The sequence below is a fragment of the Parasteatoda tepidariorum genome, chromosome 5 (genome assembly GCF_982258835.1).
Source record: "Parasteatoda tepidariorum strain Cologne lab strain chromosome 5, Ptep-v5.0, whole genome shotgun sequence".
NCBI classification, from domain to species: Eukaryota; Metazoa; Arthropoda; class Arachnida; order Araneae; family Theridiidae; genus Parasteatoda; species Parasteatoda tepidariorum.
The window spans coordinates 100,374,538-100,398,480 of NC_141759.1; the positions used below are offsets into that span (position 1 = coordinate 100,374,538).

At 31.8% G+C, this 23,943-nt stretch overlaps 1 protein-coding gene across 1 annotated transcript in view; it reads left to right on the plus strand.

Moving 5' to 3' along the window:
- Window positions 1–358: 358 nt before the first annotated feature.
- The window catches only part of LOC107444201 (chymotrypsin-like protease CTRL-1), a 35,002-nt gene continuing 11,417 nt past the window's right edge, over window positions 359–23,943 (plus strand). The window contains exons 1-4 of the mRNA XM_087164630.1: window positions 359–583; window positions 17,008–17,088; window positions 18,821–19,041; window positions 22,296–22,393. Of these exons, the coding sequence (XP_087020756.1) occupies window positions 17,022–17,088; window positions 18,821–19,041; window positions 22,296–22,393 (386 nt within the window). The 5' untranslated portion in view covers window positions 359–583; window positions 17,008–17,021. The remainder of the gene's footprint in view (window positions 584–17,007; window positions 17,089–18,820; window positions 19,042–22,295; window positions 22,394–23,943) is intronic.

The window sequence follows — 23,943 nt, forward strand, 5'->3', positions numbered from 1 at the left end:
ATAGAATTTTAAACAAATATTTACTATTCATTATTTTAATTTAATACGTTAAGTAAATAGTGTTTTCTTTTTTTTTTTCTTCTTTTTTTTTTATAATCATATTCTAAGTTTTGCACGTAAAATACCTCTTGATAAACACAAAACAGTAATTTTAAATAAATATGATTTGATGCTGCGCGACCTGCGGAGTTTGCTCCGCAACCCACTAAATTTCTTTAAACAATGAAAAATAAGACATATATATGAAGTGATTGGATTATTCAGAAATTGAGAGTAATTAGGTAAAAAATAATAATCGAACATTTTCACTTCCTGAAAGAAAAGCCAGAGGGCAGTGCTGTCAGCTCGTGGACTCAACACATCAGATAGTCGTTTTCTCGAATGGGGGTGAAACAGCAGACGATCATGAGTATGACCTACTGAAGAGAACACGCCGTTTACTTTTTTAACACATCATTTCACTCCGAAGTGAAAACTGTGTGTTTTTCATAAGTGAGTGAAGCCGGTTTCTTCTTCCTTTTAATGAATCCATTCGGTCGATACATACAGATCGAGGAAGATTCGAATTTTATTTCTTTTTTAGGTAAGTGCTATTTTATTTAAGAGGTCATAATTCTATTTTGTTTACTTCTTTTTCTTTTTTACATTAATCATATCCTTATAGTAATGCGGTAAGTTCGGGCAAAAAACAACTTCGACCCACTAATAGAAATACATCAAAATGCGTTAAATTAGCTTAAATTAATAATTAAATTCTTATCTTGTTAGATGAACACAGTCGTAACTTCTAACTTTTGCACTTTTTGAAAAGCATTTATTCAGAGTTCTCATAATAGCTTCACGTGATGTATCGTCGATTTAATTAGATATAATGGTGGTCATTTTATATTTGAAACTAAGCCGACCGGGCTGTGTAGGTGGTCATGGAGCTGACCTCAGATCAGAAAGGTCCTGGGTTCAAACACCGGAAGAGGCATGAATTTCTTTCATGATCTGTCCTTACTATGGGAGCAACGTTGGCCACATAATATAGTGCTCTTGAAAGAGTGGCTAACAAATCTGCCCTACTGCCTCAATCGGGGGGTGGGAACCGTTGGAAGAAAAAATATTTAAAGTAAACTCACTCTAGTAAACCCAAAGAGTTGGCTACAATGCATATAAAAAAAAATTTAAAAAAGACAATTTTAATTGCATGAATATCCAACTTTAATCAATACATGTCTTAAAAGGGGGAAAGTAAGTGTTATCTTTCAGCCAAGACGTAACATTTACGGTTACACCATGTTCTACCTTGGTGTAATAAATTAATGCATAATGTAATAAATTACGAATTATTTACTTTATTTATTGTTTAATTAAAATATTTCTACAAGTAAAAATGATCAAGAATCGCGAGTTATAATTTTTTTTTCACAGTTTCTAATATAAAAAACAATAAATGTCTTGTAAATGATAAATAAGAGCTTAAATATTTTATTTGTAGTTGCCAACTCTACTAGATTTTTCAGTAGACTACTGGATGACGCCAGTTTCTCCTGGTCTATTAATTTAATTAAAATTCTTCTGGTTTTGTACATTTTAGAAAATTCCTTAAAATTGAGTAAGTTTGCTATATAAAAAAATCCCTATTGAAATAGAATTTTTGTACAGATTATTGCTTGCTTACTTGAATATTTAAATAAGTATTACTGATACATAATAAAGCGAACCTCATTTAAAGAAATCAGTTCAAAACTCTTTTTTCTTCTAAAATTTTCAGTTTACTTTCATTCAGAACTCTTTTTAAATTAATTTTTAAAAAAAATATTTTTCAATTATCTTTGATGAACTAAATGCCTGTTAATAGTCGAAATTATGAATAAACATAATACGTAACATTTCAAATATGTTTAATGTCAATCATAACTGGAAAATATTGCAGTTTTCCTATTTCGATGACTATAAAAATCCCTATGTGTAAAATGTTTAGTACATTCTGCAACAATTATCATGAAATTTATATTATTTCGTAAAATCTACTTTTTTTTATCCATACTGGCAGCTATGGTTACTGTTTAAGACGGAAATCAAAGAATGCCGACAATCAAGTAGCATAGCTGCCAAATCTTCCGGAAGATAATTGAATGCTGTTGCAGCATTCATGCTTGATTCCTGTTTTAACAAATTTGATTTAATCTAATTTTAAGTATCATTACATTTAAATAAATACCTATGGTAGACTAGCTCTTAATCTTTTTGTGTTTTAGACGATGGTGAAAAATGAATTGTCGACAATATGACTTCAAATATTATAATTCTTGTAAAAAACGTTTTTGAAAAGAGTTGGCCGGTATAACATAAAAACTGGGGTGAATACCAGATATAATATTAATTTATTCATTAATATTTTAATATCTGATTAGGATAGATTAGAAGAAGCAAAAAAACATTAGTAATGGGAATACAGGGCACATAATCGAATTTTAAATATCTGAGTTTTTTGAAAAAGTTCTCAGGAACTATTCAACCGATTTTGCTGAAATTTTGTATTTCGCCAAACAAAATTATGTTCTTTAAAATGATGCAAGAAATTGTATACCTTACAATTCAAATTTGTTTCGACCATTGTTAAATACAGCAATTTTCTAAAAGTTTTTTTTTTTCATGGAATTATCTTTCGATTAACAAATTTTATAATTATGGGCAAAGATTTTTAAATTCGTTTAAAAAGTTTTCGAAATATAGCGAAATGCCCAAAAAGTAAAATTAATATTAAGGGGTCCAAACTTTGGAGCGCTTTCCTGACCAAACTATTGGGGCCTTATTTCCAAGATTACAGCTATCTCCTATATTTTGGAGTCAGAAATCGGAATTCGTGGAAAAAAGGATATGTTCATTCATACGTTTTTGCTTCTCATTTCGTAACTTAAATTATCGTCTGCAATTATTAATTAGCATATATGTGATCACCCCCTCATACATGAAGATCCGATCATTAGATCAAAAGTTATTAAGAGTGGTCCGTTTTTTTTCCTTCTCTTTTTCCTCACCGTATAGTTTGTCTAAAGTAAGAACTCCCCTAGCCATTTGTCTAGACCAGTGGTGGTGACTGTGGTAACGAGGTATAACTATTTCAAGTAGGGGTGTGGGGTATCGGGTCGGCGAGAGCAAGGGACTCTTTTTCTTCTGTCTATTGTGTTAGCCCTAGAGTGAAAAAAAAGCTACTTTCCCTGAAATGCGCTATTCTTGTTTCCATAGCAGTAGACGGCCTCTGTGAAGGGGGGAGTTCTTACAGTAGACAAACTATACAACTGAGAAGAGGAAGAGAGGGAAAGATCAAAACATAGAACCGGTCTTCACCCTAGCTGACGAGAGCAGGGCTGATTGTTCTCCGGAAAAAATCCGGATTTCCGGAATTTTCGCTAACAGAGATAGAAGGTTCAGACGTTTCAAAAAATTATTGATCACAGAAGTTTCCGGATATCAAATTTTCGAAAGTGGAACTTAAAAACACAGTTTATTTTATTTGTTTGTAAGGGAGAGCCAGATAGATATTTTATAAGCTTATGTTCATGATTAATATTCACTTTTTATCAGTAAATAGTTGTTATAATCATAAACTCAAGAAAGAAAGACATATTTGTAAATTTTAATTACTTCTTCAGGTCATCATAGGTATGTGTAAAATTTTAAATATATTTTAAGTAAACTAAGAAATATTGAGAAAAGGGGAAAAAAAACTGGTTTAAATTTTTTTCTAATTTTTCAATTTAAACTGGTTTTTTTTTTGTTTTTTTTTCACTCAAGAAATTTTCCTGAATTTTGACTTGGGCTCGCAATCACCCCTGCCGAGAGGTAATGAAGGGGTTCAAAGATTTCTGTTACTCAGATATTGATGTTTAAATTTCGGTAATTTTATTGGGGTTTTTCCCACCTATCAGCATTGCAGTCAGTGATCTGTTTTGGTTTCGTATAGTGAGAAGGGGCTTTTTCTCCTTTGTGGGGGGCTCAGGATTCACCCTCTCTACATGTAAAGCAATGAAGTGAATGGTAAAAGTTGTATCATAATAGTCGTTAAAACTGTGAAACTAAAAAAAGTAAGCAATATTTATCCAATAATTATTGTTATTACTAATTAAAGTGTACGTACGAAATTTTATTTTAAAAAAATAAATAAATAAAATAAGAAACTCTTTACCGCTGAGTTTTAAATACTTAGATTTTACGTTAATACTGAGCTGGTTAATGCTGTAATCTAAATAAATGATTTGAGACACTAAATTAAGCAATAATATTATATCCGATCGAAATTTTTCGATTGTTAAATAGTTTATAATGTCAATATTTTGAGGAATATTTTATTTTAGATTATTTTAAAAGATATATTTTTATCTTAAAATATATTTAATCTTGTTTGTTGTTGTCTCGTCCAAATAGCGCCGAACGCGTCCAGAATAGTCCTTGCAATGTCAAAGACTCTTGGCGAATAAAGCGGTTGATAGTCTATGGGGCTAGGGTCTATGTTGTTGAGAAAGACAATTAAAAATATGACCTGGAGAGTTTGATTTCAGGACAGTGAGGACAAGTATTGCAACCTCTTTGACCATCAGAGGATATTTAACATTCCTTTAAAATGTCTTGAGCGTAATCTGAATATGGTAGTTGATATTGCCCGGTATATTTAATCTTAAAAATAATAAATTAATTTTTAATGTTTGGTGGGGTTTTTTTTTTTTAATGTTAAATCCAAAAAGAGGTAAATTCTTTTTTAATTAACTCCTTCTGTAAACAACAGTTAACCAAAAAAAAAAATTATAATAATGCTATTCCTCATTAAATATTGAAAAATTTAATCCTTATTCTTCTTTTTTTCATGTGCTGTAGAAATCTAAATTATAAGAAATTAAAGATTGGGATAACTGCAGGTCACGTGTGTGCAACGATGCCATTGCGCATGCTCACTGGGAATAGTGTAAACTTAATTTTCTCTCGATCAGTTTGTGATATTATAAAACTCTCTACTTAAAAGCCCTGACTTAAAGTACTTAAAACGTTTAATTATCATTTTGTAGATTTGGATGCGCAGAAACATACACAGGGTGCGTAGCGTTTTTATAAAGTTCTTCTTAAAGGTGCTTATTTTTTATTTACGTTTTTTTAAAGCCCTTAAAGGTGCTTTTTTTTATTCGGGGTTTGTAAAAAGTTCTTAATTTTCTATCTTTCGAAAAGAGATTCTTTTTTTTTTTTCCAAGTCGATTGTCATTTTAAATTACAAAAAATTCACTATTTTCTCTGCAATATTTATCAAAAAGTAGTTATTTTGTCATGGTAAGGTTTTCGAAAATGATTTTGAATTTTATTGATTCATAAAATAAGAACTTGAAGCGATAGGGAAAAAAAATAATTTTTATCATTGCGCAAATCCTAATTATGATTTTTTTTTTCGAAAGTGATTAAAAAATTTTATTTGAGTGCTTGAAAAGTACTTAAAAGTTGCTTATTTTTTGGTGAAAAACCTGACTGTGCACCCTGATACGTGTTTCTATATTACTCTTCATTTGTTATTATTTATATATATTTTTTTATCGAAGTAATTTATTCATTTTTGACTGTTTAATTTACATGAATAATGTTCAATAACAGTTTAATGTAGTGGGCTCTTCTTTTATTATTTTTTTTAATTTTCCACTTCCCCAAACCTAGGATTTACGAAGATCAGGGAAAAAACTTAAAAATTTTTATTATAGAAATTTTTATTATAAAATTTTTATTAAAGAAAGATAAATCTCATGCTCTGTTTTTTTTAGGGGGTACTGCATTATTATTAGTGGAATAATTTGTTGTTATTTATATCTATTTTTTGTCTAAGTAATTTTATTCAGTTTTGACTGTTTAATTTCCATGAATAATGTTCAATGACAGTTTAATAGGGTGACTCTTCTTTTATCGTTATTTTTAGTTTTTCACTTTTCTAAACCTAAGGTTTAAGAAGAGAAGAGAAAAACCTTAGAAATTTTTAAAAGACATAATAATGAAGTCTCGCGTTTTTTTTTCTTCTTCAAACGGGGGGTACTTCATTATTATTATTAGCGGAATAATTTCCCTCTGATAATAAGAGAGACCTTCACCTACTAGGAAACAATGCTTTTATTATACGGGGAATAAACCTTCGCAAAATCAACCTTCATTCGGTTTGCAACGCTCGATAGACTCCAGAAGTACATCTTATACTTTAATATCCCACCAGAAAGAGTTTGTGTCTTCCCTTTATTCAATGCCCTTTGTGATCCACCTTGAATAAGTTCAACAGACACTGAAGAGCCATTCAAAACATACTTGTATTTTAAATGATGTCGAGTTGTTGAGCATGTTTTCGTGAATTGAAAACCTCGGTTGTTAAAAACAACAGATTTAGAGATGAGCAGTTTTGACAGTGAAAGTACATTGCAACGGCAATTCATAAAAGCGGGTGAAATTATCATAATAATGAGCTACTCGTATTTAGCGTTGAAATAGCTAGGTGATCAGTTTTGACTGTGAAAGTTCATTGCATCGACAATTCATAAAAGCGGGTGAAATCATCGTTATAATGAGCTACACATATTTAACGTTGAAATAGTTAGATGCATAGATGCCTACTTGCTCCGGACAGCAAATATATATTTTAAAGTGGTAGTTTATCAATTGTGATTCTTGGTTTAATAAATTCAATTTAGTAGATTTTTATCCACCACTATTTCCAAGTAATTCGTAGGCTTATATAATTCCCCACTTTAGAATGCTTTTATCATGCTATACCTTTTAAAAAGCAAGCAAAAATAGTCAAATATATGCAAAATTTACTTGTAGTTATTTACCGTTTTTTCAATAATTTCGGCGTGTCCGGAGCAGTTGGCATCTCTGTAGATGGGCAATTTTGACAGAAGCTCATTACAACGACAATTCATAAAAGCGGGTGAAATCATCGTTATAATGAGCTACACATATTTAACGTTGAAATAGTTAGATGCATAGATGCCTACTTGCTCCGGACAGCAAATATATATTTTAAAGTGGTAGTTTATCAATTGTGATTCTTGGTTTAATAAATTCAATTTAGTAGATTTTTATCCACCACTATTTCCAAGTAATTCGTAGGCTTATATAATTCCCCACTTTAGAATGCTTTTATCATGCTATACCTTTTAAAAAGCAAGCAAAAATAGTCAAATATATGCAAAATTTACTTGTAGTTATTTACCGTTTTTTCAATAATTTCGGCGTGTCCGGAGCAGTTGGCATCTCTGTAGATGGGCAATTTTGACAGAAGCTCATTACAACGACAATTCATAAAAGCGGGTGAAATCATCGTTATAATGAGCTACACATATTTAACGTTGAAATAGCTAGACGGGCAGTTTTGACAGTAAATGTTCATTACAACGATAATTCATGATAGCCGGTGAAATCATCGTTATAATGAGCTACACATATTTTGAAACAGCTATTAAAGGGCTTAAAAAAATAAAATAGACATATTTTTCTTTTTATTCATTTTGAACAGCTACAGTACACTCTCGATATCTCGAAAAACTTTTTATGTCAAAAAAATATTTTTCCCCTTGCTTGGCATTAATCCACCTAATGTTAATTTGAATTCCTATGTCGAAATTTTTTCGAAATAGAAATTGAATTTTTTTTTCCAGAAAAATCACACTGTAAGTTTATTATAAACAAATTCTTTTCTATTTAATGCATAATTATTTTTATCTTTTAAAAATAAAATTAGCATTGTTGTTTCTAAACTTATAGTCATTGTTATGTTTCATAATATATGTAATATTTTAGAATATATTTTTCTACTTATTTAGTTCTGAACTCGAAAACTCGCTATCTCGAAATTTTTTTTAGCGTCCTTCCAACTTTGAGATATCGAGAGTATAGTGATTTAAAATACATATCCGGAGTAAACTGCTCTTGCCAAACAGATTATTAACTTAATTACGTAACTCTGTATTTTGTGAAAGGCAGAAATGTCTACAACAGGAATGTTAGAAAAAAAAATTAGTAAAGAAAATTCTTTGTGTAACGCATTTTTAAGATTTGTAGCGTTCGGAAAAAAATGAGTGGCCCAAAAAGTAGCGGGGACTTTTGAAAGTAGTCTAATCCGCTACTTGTAAACCCGATCTGGCAACACTGCAGTGGGCTTTTACCCACTGTAGCGCCATTTTGAATGTATCAGATCTTCGCTGATTTCTCCGATGCCTAAAGTTGTAATTTTGGGAATAACCGTAACCGTTTTGGGGATCGGTTAGATCCACACTGGTTAAAATCAAAATTACCACCTTAAAATGTAGAGAAAATTTTTTTTAAAGCTTTCGCAAGATGTGAGCACTTAATGTAGTGCTTTCATACTGCGCATGCGTAAAAAAAAAATTTTTTAAATAAAAAAAACTTTTTCATCGTATTTAATAATTAATGAATTATTATTGAATCGTATTTAATAATTAATGAATAAAGTCTAAACTAAATATCTTGAAAATTTTCTGAGTAGTTTTTGTAACTAAAAAGAAAGCTCTAAATCAGGGCTGTCCAACTAGCGGCCCCCAACACATAATGTGCGGCTCGCCAACTTCTTATTCAGGCTGATCGGCCTCAATTTTTCCCATTAAAATGTAAGCAAATTGTTTTATAATCCTTCTGTTCCATTGTTTTATAATTCATAATTCAACTATTATTTGTTATTGTATAAGAGGTTATTGTTCAACTTTTTCAAACTGCGGCCCCCCAAGTGATCAGTGACCGGAATTCTGGCCCGTGGACTCTTTGCAGTTGGGCAGCCCTGTTCTAAATGATACGGGAGTTGTCAACAGATTGTAAGCAAGTTTTATTATAAATGACATCAGCATTGTGGGGAATCATCCCTTATAAAAGTATGTTTTCTTTCATACTTTTATAAGGAAAATTTATGAAGCATTATTTGTTATTACATTTTTTCTTATGATAAAAAATGAAATATGAGTGAAAACCCTTTATCATTTTAAAAGTTACAAAAGTTACTTAAATTATTTTCTAGAAACTAAGATATTCCGACCGGCCTGTGTAGGGGGCAGGGAACTGTCCTTGCATCAGAAAGGTTCTGGGTACGAATCCCGGGCAAGGCATGGATGTTCTTTCCTTCTCTGTACTATCTGTCCTCACTGCGGGAGCGACGTTGGCCCATCTAATATGGTGCCCCTGAAAGAGAGCGAACAAAATCGCCCTGTAAATGCCTGAATTGACGGGTGTTACCACAGGTGGGGCATTGGGGGGAAAAAATATTCAAACCTAACTTTTTCCATTAGTTACCAAATACGATTCATTTCATAAATTCTGAAGGGGAAAAAAATTTTAATTTTTTTTATGCTTGCGCAGTAAATAAAAGAACTACGTTAGAAACTCATAACTTTCGTAATTAGTTAAAAATTGCTCAATTTTTTTTTTTTTTAATTTATTAAATATCTTTAAAGTTATTAGCCACAAAACATATCACAAAAAGATTAGTTCTCTTATAAAAATGTATAATTTTTGGCATAGGGTGTTCAGAATACTTGTTTTCGTTCGCAATTTATTGCCTGCCTCTCAAACTTCTGAAACGTTTCGATAATTATGAGAAATCACATGATCTTTGAAGTTAAAAATTAATCCTCGAAGTTTTTCTTGAGAAATTTTTGAAAAAATGAAACTAAAAAAAAAGTGTCTCTACCTTATTGTGGCGTAGTGTATTTTTCCCTCTCAAGATCTTTATTTTATAAGCTCGTGCTTTATTTGATGTCAAATCTAACAAAGAGGGAGATAGTTAAATTAGATGTAACATTTATATTTTATTTTATAACCGTCGTTGAACACTCAACCCAATTTTTGGGGTTTTCGACTACTAACGATCAACGCCGTAGCCTTGCAATTTTGAAGCCTATCCAGAAGACAAGGGAACTCCTGCATCAAATATTGGGAGAAATTTGTTGTCGTGGTGGACTTTTTGATAGAACTAGCACTCATTTGCGTTACATGTTGAGGAAAACCTCCCACTACTAGCTGGACGTCAAGAGGGATTCAAACCAACAACTCCTAATAGAAAGAAGGCCTGAGCACGGATCAATTTAGTAGTCCGACGTAACGAACATAAACTGCGCAGTGGTGGAAAATACGAAAGATGTCATTCAGCTTGGACTACTAAAGGATCGAATTTCTTGTTTATGGTAACCCTTGCTGGTGCCTTCTCTTTTTTAAGAGAATCCATGATCCGTCTACCACTGAAGTTATTTTACGTCAGCACTGTCGTCAATGCGAGCCAGGTGTGGAATTCGTGTAGAACAGTAATTGCTGGGATTCGAAACCGGTGCACCTCATCGACAGGCGATCGCGCTCTCCCCTGAGCCACCGTGACTCTAACATCTAAATTGAAATTCTTACACCAGATCACCGAAGTCAAGCATCATTGGATTCAGTCTGCGTATAGACCGAGGGTGTGCGGTATTGGTCCTCGTTAAACTGTTCTACCGTAAAGTGCTTGACTTCGAGTGCAGGTCGTCGGGCTACCGAAGGGGGGGGGTGCTATCTCCTCTGCAGAGGATCAAAATTGTGATGGCATGTCTTCGGATCATCCTCAGGGGTGTTTCCCAGACCGCCCAATGTGCAGCTCTAGTGCGACGTAAATTAACTACAACAACAACAATTGAAATTTTTAAAATTAAAAATTTAATAAATAATAAAAGACAAATAAAACCGTTCCCTGCTTGAACTGTCATTTAAGCCGCTTTAACAAATAAAATTTCATGTCATATATTTCTTATTATTATTGAATACAACAATTGGTTGATATTTATCCTATCGCCAGTACCAGTATCCAGGAAAATAATTTCGAAGTATATTATATCATTTAATGTCACATTTCGAATATAATTCTGTTTTAAAATGTAAGAAAGCCCTAGCTTCTAATTCAGGAATTCAAATTTTGTTTTGAAAAAAAATAATTTGTCAAAACTTTAACAACTACTTTTTTATTTTGTTTTATTTATTTAATAATTATTATTAATATTAATATTTTTTTTGGACCTGAAAGAATTTGTTTTTCTTTCTAATGACACCCAAAAATTTCCCGATAAATTGAGGAAATTTTCTGAAAAAAATAGAATTCTTTAATCCATTTTTAAAAAAAGTTTTATAACTTTTTTTTTTCAATTTAACTGGTTTGTTTCGGTTTCCGCAGTAAAAAAAAAATTAAATAAATAAACAGTGTCAAACACTGTTTATTTATTTATTTACTTTTTTTTATAAGGAGACTATTGCGTTCACAATAGTCTCAATAAAAGGAATTCTCAGACCATTCCCTCACCTAAATGTTAATATTCTCCCACTTTCCATGGAGATTCTCTTATTCAACCGTGTCAAATGGTGACATTGTTCGCAGAGAGAGGAAAGCGCGGCTATTTCTAATCAAAACGCTTGTCGGAATCTCAAAGGTTATGCAAATAGAATTCTCCAAATCTGTTATTTAAAGGTAAAACTCGAGTGGCAAAAAATCTCATTTCAAGCGTAAAGGAAAAATACTGAATTTTTCATTTTTAGGATAAATATTCCGATTCTTCCTTTAGGGATCGATCAAATATTACGTAAGCTTGTTTCTGGCAGTTTCAGACTTTGCTAGCACAAATAAGCAAATCACATTCCTCGTGCCATGCTCACGTAAAGAAATCGTAATCCGCTTTGTTCTTTGTTACTTTGATTTTATTTGATAGGTACACTCTAAAAACTGTACCTCTTAAATAAAAGGCACAAGCTAAATGTACCCTTTATTTTCTCGCGTTAGAGGCACATAACTAATGTGCCTTTAAAAATGAGAGGCACCACAAGAAATGAAAGGCACCAAAGCAAACGCGAGTCAATGCGCGGTACGAAAGGATTTTTACCGGTTCCCTGTGCCTCTCAAATGGGCTTCCCTTTTTTTTCTTCGGTACGATGTAACGGAGAAGAAGAGCATGCGCACATCAATGAAATATTTTATGACGAAATACAAATAATAAAAGCAGACGATAAAATTAGAACACCAGAAAGTTGTTGATTTTTTAGAATTAGTTTTGTGTGGAATTTGAGTTTTCATATTACCCTTTACGGGTTTATCTAGTTTGTTTTATGATATTTTATCCATCCCGTTACGGGTGAGTTTTCATATATCCCGCTACGGGCACTTTTTCTAGTTTCCTTTATAAGATTTAACTATCCCGTTACGGGTACTTTATATTTGTTATTGTATTTGTTGTGAAATAAATGTTTTTATAAAGAAACTGAACAGTTCTTTAATATAGCTTGATACGCTACAGCTATGTATTAATTGGTGGCAGCGATGGGATCCGTTCCAGAAATGTTTTATTAAGTTTTTGAAAGAATTGGTGACAAATATTATTGTTATTAAGGATTTCCTACTTTAGAAAAAATTAGTGAATGAGATGTTTAAAATTGATGCCAAGAAGTGTGGAATTCGACGGTACTTCGAACTCTTTGAACAGAAAGCGAAGAGATTTAGTGTGAATTTCGATCTTTGGTTTTCGTGTGCTTTACAGCTTATTCCTGCTGAAAGGTCAGAAATTTATGATGATAATTATTATTACTTTAAAGAAAATCTCATTGCCAATTTTCAGTATGATCCACAAGCTATTCCGTGTAATAACGATCGCCAGAAAGAAAATTTTAATGAGAAATGGAATTCGCCAAGTATTGTGAAGAAATTTAGATCTGAACGTGAATGTTTCTATTGTGGTGAAATAGGACATTTTAAGAAATACTGCAGACATCGAAATTCGGATTATAGAAAAGAGAATTATATCCGATTGTTGCAATCAAGTTTAAGCACGAAAGTAATTTTTATTGCAAAAATTTGCAGTGGGGGGAATTAATAATAATGTCACTACGTTCGAGCCACTAAGATGTGCAGTGGTGGAAAATACGAAAAATGCCATTACGATGTAGATTTAAGGAAGGTAGGCACTTCATTTACGTCACGCTAGAGCTGCACAAGGAGCTATTAGCGATGGTCTTGGAAACATCCCTAATGATGATCCGAAAACATACCATCGCAATTTTGATCCTCGGCAGAGGGGATGGCTCCCCTGCTTTGGTAGCTCGACGACCTACTCTCAAATTCGAGCACTTTACGGTAGAACAGTTTAACGAGGACCGATACCGTGCGCTCTCGGTCCCTACGCAGTCTGATCAGAGTAGTCACCTATCGCTTACTGGCCGTAGTCAGTGATGCTTGTCTTCAGTGTTCTACTGGGAACCGTGTCTTTACGATCACTCCACTGCTGGGCTTGACTTTTAGAGAAGTAATTTAATTTAAAGATTGTGAAATTTAGGGCTGTTTTAAAGTTACGTAAGCCTGTTTTTTTGACGATTTTAGATTCCTCTTTGTTAACAAAATAAGCAAATCAATATACCCTTCCCTTCTATCAACACAAAAGTCATATTATTTTCAGACTATCTTTCAACGTTTTACTATCTTCTATGAGCTATTTCGTAATATTCATTAAATTTTCTAAAGCTAGTGATCGCAGTGTCGTATAAGGAAATATAAAATGGTTGAATTATTATTAATTTCGCCGATTTTTGGATGAAAAATGAGATATTTTATCTACCACGGCATGTTAATAATTTTAAGTAAAAATATCTAGTCCTAAAAGTGGAAACGGTTTTATTTACCTAATAAAGCGACTGTTCAAATATTACATAGACATGATTTTGGTAACTGTTAACGCTAAATAAAATATGTGTAATTCGAAGAAAAATAACTAACACCCACATACGATGTTTTAAAGGATCATTAGTGGGGAGGTGGTTTTCATCACGCGCCGAGGAAATAACCATTTCATTCTTGTTCTCATTTTTGCGCAGAGAATCACTTAGGTTAGGGGTCACCAAACTTTTTTGATCATCGACCCCTATATAATTTTTCGAAATCTCCATCGACCCCCACAAAAGTAATTTTCTATTAATTAAAATAAAACTCTATTAGATACTGTGTTTGTACATTTATTTTATGATTTTAAACATTTATTAAAGTAATAGTACATTGTGTAACAATAGTTTTATGAAAAATATATTAATATTGAAATTTAAATACCTTATTATTAAATAATAAGTAATCATGCGTAAGTAGATATAATAAGTAAAGTAACTAAAGATTTACTGCTTCTTGATCAATGAGATGGGTGTGCCTGGTGTTTTTTTGCAAGGTTCGCTATATTGGGTTCAAAATTGGTCAATTTTAATTTTCGTCAAAATTAGTCAATTTTGTAATTTTTGTAAAAAAATACAAAGTGTGCTATAGTTTTGTCGCGGGCTGTACTAATCCATATAATTAATGCTTACCTTCTTTTTTGTGCATTGATAATTAAAATTGATATCTAAACTGAACGAATGGTTTTATCGAAACAATAACTAATTATCCAAAACTATAAAAGTTTTAATAATGACACTGCAAATATTCAACACAGTTTGCAAAGATAGCTGAAACTGCGTATGATATTTGAATTTGTAACGTCAATGCTCGTCACACGTGACATTTGGACAAGGGCACATATGCATATGACTATAAACTGCTCTGAGTTCGTGCCACTGCGTGGTGGTACGTAAATACTTGTTTCACCCCAATAAATATACGTTTATTAATTTATGTTTTATAAAGAAACTGATATTGAGTCAATTATAAAAAAAAATCTCAAATTTTACATACTTAATTAGATATGTGTGATTTGCGTATTGAGAACTGTTTTTTTTTTTTCAACCCACAATCGACCCTTCCGATTCGGATCGACCCCCATTCGCCCCCCTGTCTCAGATCGACCCCTGCTTTTGTTAAATAGACCCCTGGGGGTCTATATAGACCACTTTGGCGACCTCTGACTTAGGTCAACCGCTGCTATCCGCCATAGACGCTTTGCGATTTGTTTTAACAGGCCTCTACTGCATTCGTTTGCATACACATGAAACAGGGTTGCCATACGTAGTATTTTAAATACTACAGTAGTATTTTTTCTCCAAAAAATAAGGATGTAGTGTCTTTTGAAGTATTTTTTAAAAAGTGGTATGTTTATGTTTTTCTTTTATCGATTTTTAAATCAAAGATAAGAAATGCCGCTAAGGAATGCCGATTTTTGAACTAAGCCAACTGGATACATTTTGATTTTCACAGTGACGGCGATAAACTGCCAGATATGGATGCCACAAACTGAATACATAATATTCTAGCTTGGCTTCGTTTTTGATAGTGATTTGGGATTTTTTTTTTTTTTTTTTTTTTTTTTTTTTTTTTTGCTTATTTAAGTTCGATTTTTTACAAATTTTTTATAAATCATTTAACGATACACGCAATTCTCATACGATAAAACTGATTTAAATATTTGTCACTACGCGTTTACCTGAAGTATAAGTTCGCAAAAGGGGAAAGATAATTGTTTTTCTATTTTAATATTTTTTATTCTTAGTAAAATATCCTTTTATTTTATACCTTTATTTTATCCTTTCGATAGTATTATTTAGTATTTTATCCTTTTAATATTATTTAAACTTCCAAATTACTACTGTAGATGGTGCTTGAAAAATATGTAGTATTTTTAATTTAAAAGTCTGGCGACCCTGCATGAAACCCCTCCAGTAACATTGAAACAGTGATTGGAAGTAGCACGCTATAACTGGTGAAACTACTGTTGCCGCTACATTTTTTCGTAGTTTGTAGTACAGTGTGCTACTTTTTTAAAAAAGTAGTGTGTAGTTTAGTGAGTAATGTGATACCAAAAAAACAGTAGTTTGCAGCGACTCCTTGCAACTACTTTTAACGTTAGTTTAGTAAAGAAACACGGTTCTAACGCAATTAATTTTTCGAATTGAATTTCTCGAATCGCCCGTCAATTGCTGCGATGAAAATGACCCTATGTAGCCTTAACAGAATTTACCTATTTAGAATCACGTATAACTAATATTTAAACTATCCATTGCGAATAATAGGTAATTAATCACTTTCACCTGCGAATATACACTCTGAAACATTGATATTATTTCAAAGGATGAGAACGTATTTTTGATGTTCTTAGAGGTTAAAAAACAGTTAAAAAATTTTAAATATTTGATGATTTCGCATTTCTTAAATGAAATATTTGCTGTCGAAAAAGACATAAAAATTTGAAGGTTAATTCGAAAAAAAAAATTTTTGGAAAAATAATCTGCTGAACCATGTTAGCTGAAACCACGTGTTTATTTTATTTATAGTTATCTTTTTCTTATAAGTATACGTAAGCGTTGCAATTGTATACCACTTAACTTCATTCATTAAATGGAATACTAATCTTGAATAAAGGCATTGGGTTGTAGTCAAAATAAAAAAGTGAATAACTAATGATCAGATGATCACGTGTTAGAACTCTTGTCTTAATGGTTCAAGATCCTAATATTAAAATATGCTAATTAGTTATTGCAGACGATGTTTTTAGTTAAATCAGACACAAAAACATAATTTTTTTTACTACACATGACGTGAGGATTCGAACTTTTTAACTCCTAAAGATGGCGGAAATGTATGAAAATTTTTGTCTCAATAGCAAACTATTGAGACAAATAGAGAGCGGTCGTACGTTTGGACCCTTTAATTTTATTTTTTCTATAACTCGAGAACTTGTCAAGTTAATAAAAAAAAAAAAAAAAATTTGCACGTAATTATAAAATTAGTTTGTCCCAAGATAGTCATTTTTAGTTTTCTGCAAATATAATAATTTTTAATTATTATTTATTATATTATTCATAATTATTTCATTATTATTTATTATATTATTCATAATTATTTCATTATTATTTATTATATTATTCATAATTATTTCATTATTATTTATTATATTATTCATAATTATTTAAATTCAGTGTTATTTTATCAAAATTATATTATAAAAATTTTAACATGATTTTCAAGCTGTCTGTCTGTCTTTTAAAAAACAAAAATTTGGATCTTGTTTTGCTTAATTGCAGGTGTTTAAAAGAGTATGTGGCAGCATTTCCTGAAGTATTGTCCTGTGCTATTTATTTTCATTAAGTCTGTTTTTTCACAAGGTAAGTAGTGGCTCCCTCTCATTTTAAACAAAAGAACTGCAGAAATAATTTATTTTGTATTAAACGAATAAAACTGTTTTCATCACTTTTATTTTAAGCAATATAAATATCGGAAATGTGACTTGTCATTGTTTCTCTGTCCCTTCTTGTTCTTCATGTGATCTACAGGGGAAATTAGGGAAACTGGTGTAATAATAAGCTAAAATAAGTACAGTCTAATAGTTACTAAACAAAATCTGTTAGATTATTGGTATTATATTTTTACAGTATACTCTCTATATCTCGAACTTCGATATCTTGAAAACCTTGTTATATCAACAACAAAAATTTTTTTTTTCCTTTTTCATTTCCACCTAATATTAGTTTGAATTCCTATGTCAAAAGTTTTCTGCTCAAAACCTTGTTATGTCAAATTTTTTCGAAATAGAAAATATTTTTTTCGAAAAATCACAATGTAAGTTGATTGTAAACTAATTCTTTTCTATTTAATGCTTAATTATTTTTGTCTTGCTTTTAAAAATAAAGCTTTAACTGTTGCATTCAGATTTATATTCAACGATCATTACAAATATATTTATTCGTAGTTATTCTTATGCTTCATGATTCAACTTCTTAGAGTAATATTTTAGAATATATTTTTCTAATTTTTAGAACATATTTAGTTCTGAACTTGCTATCTCGAAATTTTTTTAGCGTCCCTTCAACTTTGAGATATCGAGAGTACACTGTACTAAAATTTAAAAACCTAAAAAAAAAAAAGAGGTTGACTTTTTTTTCATTCAAATTTAAAAATTTATCAGTGATGGATTTTGTAAATTAAAGAAAGTCTTTCAGCATTGAACTAAAATAAAATCGGTATTAATCGGACTAATTTATTTTTGTAATTGTAATGTAAGTAAGGATAGTTTAAGAAAATTGGAGAGTTGACGAAAGAAAATAAGCTTATTTACATAGACGCCATGAATAAATCATTAATAACACCCCAATTGGCGATGGAAATGGGCTACAGGTGACATTGAGCAAAACTCTCTAACTATGGCACCACTTCGCATGCTTTCACCATAGCATATGGAGAGCCATAGGTGAAGGAAGTACGTTAGTTTTTGTCTTGATTTTTGAATCGATTAAAAACTTTTAAGTTAGGAAACTATATGGAAATGATACTACATTGAGCATAGTTCTACAAGAAAGCGTCGTGGGAATTTTAAAAAATGTTTTTGACAATTAATTACAAAAAATGTTAAGAACGAGGACATCCAGCAACACTAGCTGAGGTCAGTAAGCGGAGTGGATGGCCACTTTGATCAGCCTGCGCAGGGACCAAGGGTGTGCGGAATCGGTCCTCATTAAACTGTTCGACCGTAAAGTGTTTGCTTGTAGGTTGTCAGCAGGGGAGCCATCCCCTCTGCAGAGAAAATTGTGATGACATGTATTCGAATTATCCTCATGGATATTTCTCTGACCGTCGCCAATAGTCCATTGTGCAGCTCTTTTGCCATGCAAATGAACTACCGACCTTCCTAAATCTTTTATTTGAATTTAATCCTAAAATTGGATTATTACAGTAAGAATCAAAGTTCAAAACTAAAACCAGGAGGTGTTGCAACTTTATTAAGCAAACTCAGAAAGGCTAACAAGGAGGTGAGGGGTGTCAAAAACTATGCATAATATTTTGGACAGTCTGATTATTCTATGTATAAAAGAAATTAATAATGTTTTATTTTTGGGACAGATGACCATTGTGAGTGCCTAGAGTACTGGGATTGCATATTCAAAGGCGGTCAACCCTTTGCTTACTGTGACTACACCCAAAAAGTGTTGTGCTGCTTTGCTAAAAGTAACAACGAGGTATCTGGAATACTACCAAAGAACAGCAAACTCACATCTTGTGGCAGGAAAGGGGCGGACAGTGGAAAAGACGGCGACTCTGAACCAGGGGAATGGGCCTGGCATGTAAGTAGAAATAAAAAAGAGTTATAGTTTGTCTAAAGTAAGAACACCCCTAGCTATTCGTCTGGACCCGTGGCGGTGACTATAGTAACGAGTTTTTTTTTATCCGTCGTTGAACAGCCGATCAGGGTTTACGAGTACTAAAGTTCAACTCTGTAGCCTTGTAATTGTGAACCCAATCCAGAAGACAAGGAAAGTCCTGGATCAGTACTCCCAGAGGTATTGATTTGTTATGAGAACATGGAGGACTTTGCAACTCGACAGACTTAACGTGCATCAGTCACTACTTACTACACGGAGAGTCTTCGGTTGGCGTGGATCGAACACACGAACTCTTGGACATGAGCCCAGTGTCCTACCAACCAGGCTATCCCGGCTCATGGTAACGAGGTATAACAAGTAGAGGTGTGGGGTCGTTGTTTAGGTCAGGTTTTGACTCGATTCGACGAGAGAAAGGAAATCTTTTTCGTCGGTCTACTGTGTTAGCTCTAGAATGAAGAGCGGCTTTGAGGAGAACTCCAGACTAAAAGTCTGGGGCTGTCTGCTGCTAAGGTAACACGCGAGAGTACATTGCTATTGAGGGTGCAATGGAGGAATGAAATTGTCTGTTGGTTTACTCATGCTGACCTGTGCCAAGATCAAGATAAAGCTATTCACCCCACACCCCTTTCGAAGTGACTTTTCCTCGTAACCATAGTACCCGCCACGATGCGAGATTGATGTCTGGAGGAGTTCTTCTGAAAGCCACACAATACCCTCTCAAAAATGCGCTCTTCGTGTTTCCATATCAACGGCTCAGACTTTGTGGCGGGGGGAGTTCTTACCTTAGTCAAACTATACTCTTTCGGACATTTAATTGAAACAGTTATGAAATTTTTAAAACAAAAAATGCGTTTTTCAAGTGGTCCAAAATGGAGAAAACTATTTTTGTCAAACCTAATACGTGACTGACAAAAAAAATAATACATTAGGGGGGGGTGGAGGTTATAAATTTTGCTTGTGCCGATTGAAACTTCTGTTATCATGCAGCACAGAGCTCCTGTTAAAATCTGAACACATTAATTTAGATGAAATTTCGGTTAAAGGTAATCTCCCTAGGGCAATAATAAGGCATTAAGTTGAAGTGTCTAGATTAAAACTTATATTGTTTCCATTATTTGAATTTCCATTATTTGAATTCCCAGAATTTGATTGTGGATAAATTCTTTTTGATGTTAAAGAAACAATAAAATCTGCTTGTAGCACATAATTTTGTCCTCCTTAAGAATGATTCTAAAAATACTAATTCTGTATAATGACCTCTAATTCTGTCATTATACATGTTAAGAATTTTTGTCAAAAATGACTTTAAAAAAACATACAAGTTGAGGGTTGCAAGTTAAGATGGAAGCAAGGAGAATTTAAAAATGCTATCAAAATATGATGAAGCACTATTGAGAATAACAGGTGTAGAAAAGGAACAAAACATCAAAGCCTGATTGATTGCCAATTGTAACTTGAAGGTGGTCTGTCAACTACTCTATTCGTTTACCCGGAAATCAAACATGTTTTGATATTTTGTACAAACCTTCCTCTTTAGTGATTAGTCAGATTGTGATAACGATTTCGTTTTCTTTCTCTCTTACATCTTAATTTTCATCCACTAATACCATAGTTTCTTTTATTTCATTTTTGGAGAGAAATCTATAAAATAAAAAAAATTGTGTATATTAAGGATTGGATTTGGACTCCGTGTCGTGCTAAAAGATGCATAATATATTTCCTAACATTTAAATCCGAATTATTATTTTAATTAATCATTTTTCAATAAATAAAAATCATTGAAATAATCTGCAATATTTTTATCATTAATAATTTCAGGGTTGCCACTGGTGACTAAATTTTTAGAAAAAGAATTTTTTTTCGTAAAGGAAAAATTATTTTTTTGAATGAATTCTGGTAATTAAAATTATTACTTCTTCTACATATATACTAATTTTTTTTAATGTAAAAATCCAGTGCTAGAAAATTTAGTGCTAGATGACTAACTTTTATTTAAAAATTATCATATTTGTCACCTACTTGACTAAATGGATCATGGTGTATGACAATTAAGTCATTTTAATAAAATTTTAGTCATGTTATTGAACATTTTTGTTCTTATTAAGGCAACAATTTTCATTGTTTTCAGCAATTATTTTCATGCTTTAGGCTACTAAAAGCAACTATTTTGTTCATTTTTTTCTGTGGCAACCCTGAAATTTATTTGATCATTAATATAATTTGCAACATATTAATTTATATGTACACAGAAATGATTCATTTGTGTGTACATACAAATTAATAAATTTAGAAAATATCCCGCAGGTGTGGCTGCAGGGCTAAGCCCAACAAAACACATTTATGCGCCAAGAAATCAAAATTGCGAGTGTCAAGTGTACGTTAAAATAGTTTTCCCCAAGGAAAGTTAAGAAATCCTTGTATTGTCTATTAATTAATTACATTTATTGCCTTTTTATTAGCCTTCCTCATTCAAATGTGTTGACAAAAAAGATTGTGTGAGAAATAATAATGAATTGTATTGAAATCAAAACATTAGCAAACATATAACGGTTCTCGAATTCTAAGTTAATGTTTTTCTTAGGCAGATATAGAGGGAATTTCTAAAAATAGATTTTATTCTGCACTCAATTCAAGTTTGTGGTATAAAAATATCACAGATTATATTGAAGAGTTGTGGTGGCTCAGGGGATAGAGCGATCGCCTCACAATGAGGTGAACCGGGTTCGAATCTCAGCGATGGCTGGTCAATACAAAGTTGCACAAATCTCGCACCGACCCCGGTGTTGACGTGAAATATCCTCAGTGGTAGACTGATCATGGGTTAGAGTTCCCTTGCCGTCAGGCTAACAGTGGGAGATCTTCCTCTCTATGTAGCGCAAATGCAGGTTAATTGCATCAAAAAGTTCTCCTCAAAGGCAAATTTCTCCCAATACTTGATCCAGGAGTTCCCTTGTCTTCTGGATTGGATTCAAAATTACAAGTCAACAGAGTTGAACATTAGTAGTCGTAAACCCAAAAATTCGGGTCGACTGTTCAACGATGGTTATAAATTGGTAGCTCAAGTGGTTATAAAATATAAAGATTATATTAATAATTTTTATTTATTGAAAAAGGATTAAATAAAATAATTTGTATTTAAATGTTAGGAAACATGTTATGCATATTTCAACATGACACTATGTAGTATATATTAAAATGTGTGAATTCTGTTGTAGGTTGCAATATTGGAGAAACCTTTGGATTTGTACGTCTGTGGTGGATCCTTAGTGGACGAATACTGGATCCTAACTGCTGCTCACTGTGTCGATGATTAGTAAGTCAAGGAGCGAAACAATTATTTTTTATTTGTCTTCAGTTCTAATGACGCTGTAAAGTTCCTTAAATTAAAGTAAGTCTGTTTACGATTTTGGCATCCGTTGTTACAAAGAATCTACTGCAATCCAATCATATTCTTAAATAAAATTCAGTTTGATAGCATAAGAACAAAATTTCAAAATCTAAGTCAAACCTGGAAAAGAACTAAAACAGGATAAGCTCAAAATTCGTCTTCAAAATATATTTATTAAAAAATTATCTATATATAGCTGCCAACCCTGCTGGATTTTCCAGTCCCCATTGAAATAGAATTTTTGTATTAATTATTGATAGCTTGCTGGAATATTTAGACAAGTATTACTAAAACGTAATAAAGCGAACCTCATTTATAGAAATCAATTCAAAACTTTTTTTTTTTCTTGTTTTAAAATTTTCTGATTATTTTTATTTAGATCTCTCATTTTTTTAAAAAAAATCGTTTAACTGTCTTTGATGAATGAAATGCCTATTAATATTCAAAATTATGAGTAAGCATAAGGACCCAAAATCCGGCACTCACGGGACCGACAAAATTTCGGAATTTGCCGAATTTCGGATCTCTTCCAGAAATTTCAATATGGCGTCCATATATTACGATAATTCAATTACGCTGTTAATTTCAGAAAAACCAATCAATTTAACTAAGTTTCGATTGTAGATTATGATGGGGTGAATTTAAAACTGTAATCTTAAGAAATTTCGTTAATTAAAATAATAAATTTCATTAATTAAAATAATAAATTTCATTAATTAAAATAATAAATTTCATTAATTAAAATAATAAATTTCATTAATTAAAATAATAAATTTCATTAATTAAAATAATAAATTTCATTAATTAAAATAATAAATTTCATTAATTAAAATAATAATCTATATAATATGATCAAGAAGAAATAATCCGAAGAAGAAATAATTAAAGATGAAATAATCCGATTCCCGGAAAAAGAAATAACCGTTTCTTCTTCAGCGCGAGATCATTGTTTTTTTCTTTTACATAACATTTTGTTTTAACAAAAAACGCTCACCTCGCAAAAAAAAGTAGCAAGGAACTACACAAAAAAAAACAATTAATGCTAAGAAACTAACAATGAATAACTACAAAAAAGAAGCAACAACGAAGAAAAAAAAACGTTGACAATTAACAAAAAAAAAATAACAGTTAATAACTAATAAAAAGATAAATAAACCTTATTCAATGAAAAAAAGCAGCAAAAGGGATAGAATTCATTTTGGTAGTTTCAATGTCAACAGGGTGTGGCCAATTTATGGTGAAACAGGATAGGGAAATGTGGGGACAAACCAGTAAAGCACTTGTACAGCTGTCAAGATTGATTGAACAGTTTTTCCCAACTTGCATTTCTTTATTTTGTTCATTGGAAATGCAGATATTTTTACTTTTCAATTTCACTTTATTTTAAACTGCTTTAGGAACAGATGTTTTGTTTGACACAATTTATTTTTTTCATGCTTTTATTTTTTAAAAGATAAAATATCGTTACTTACTTC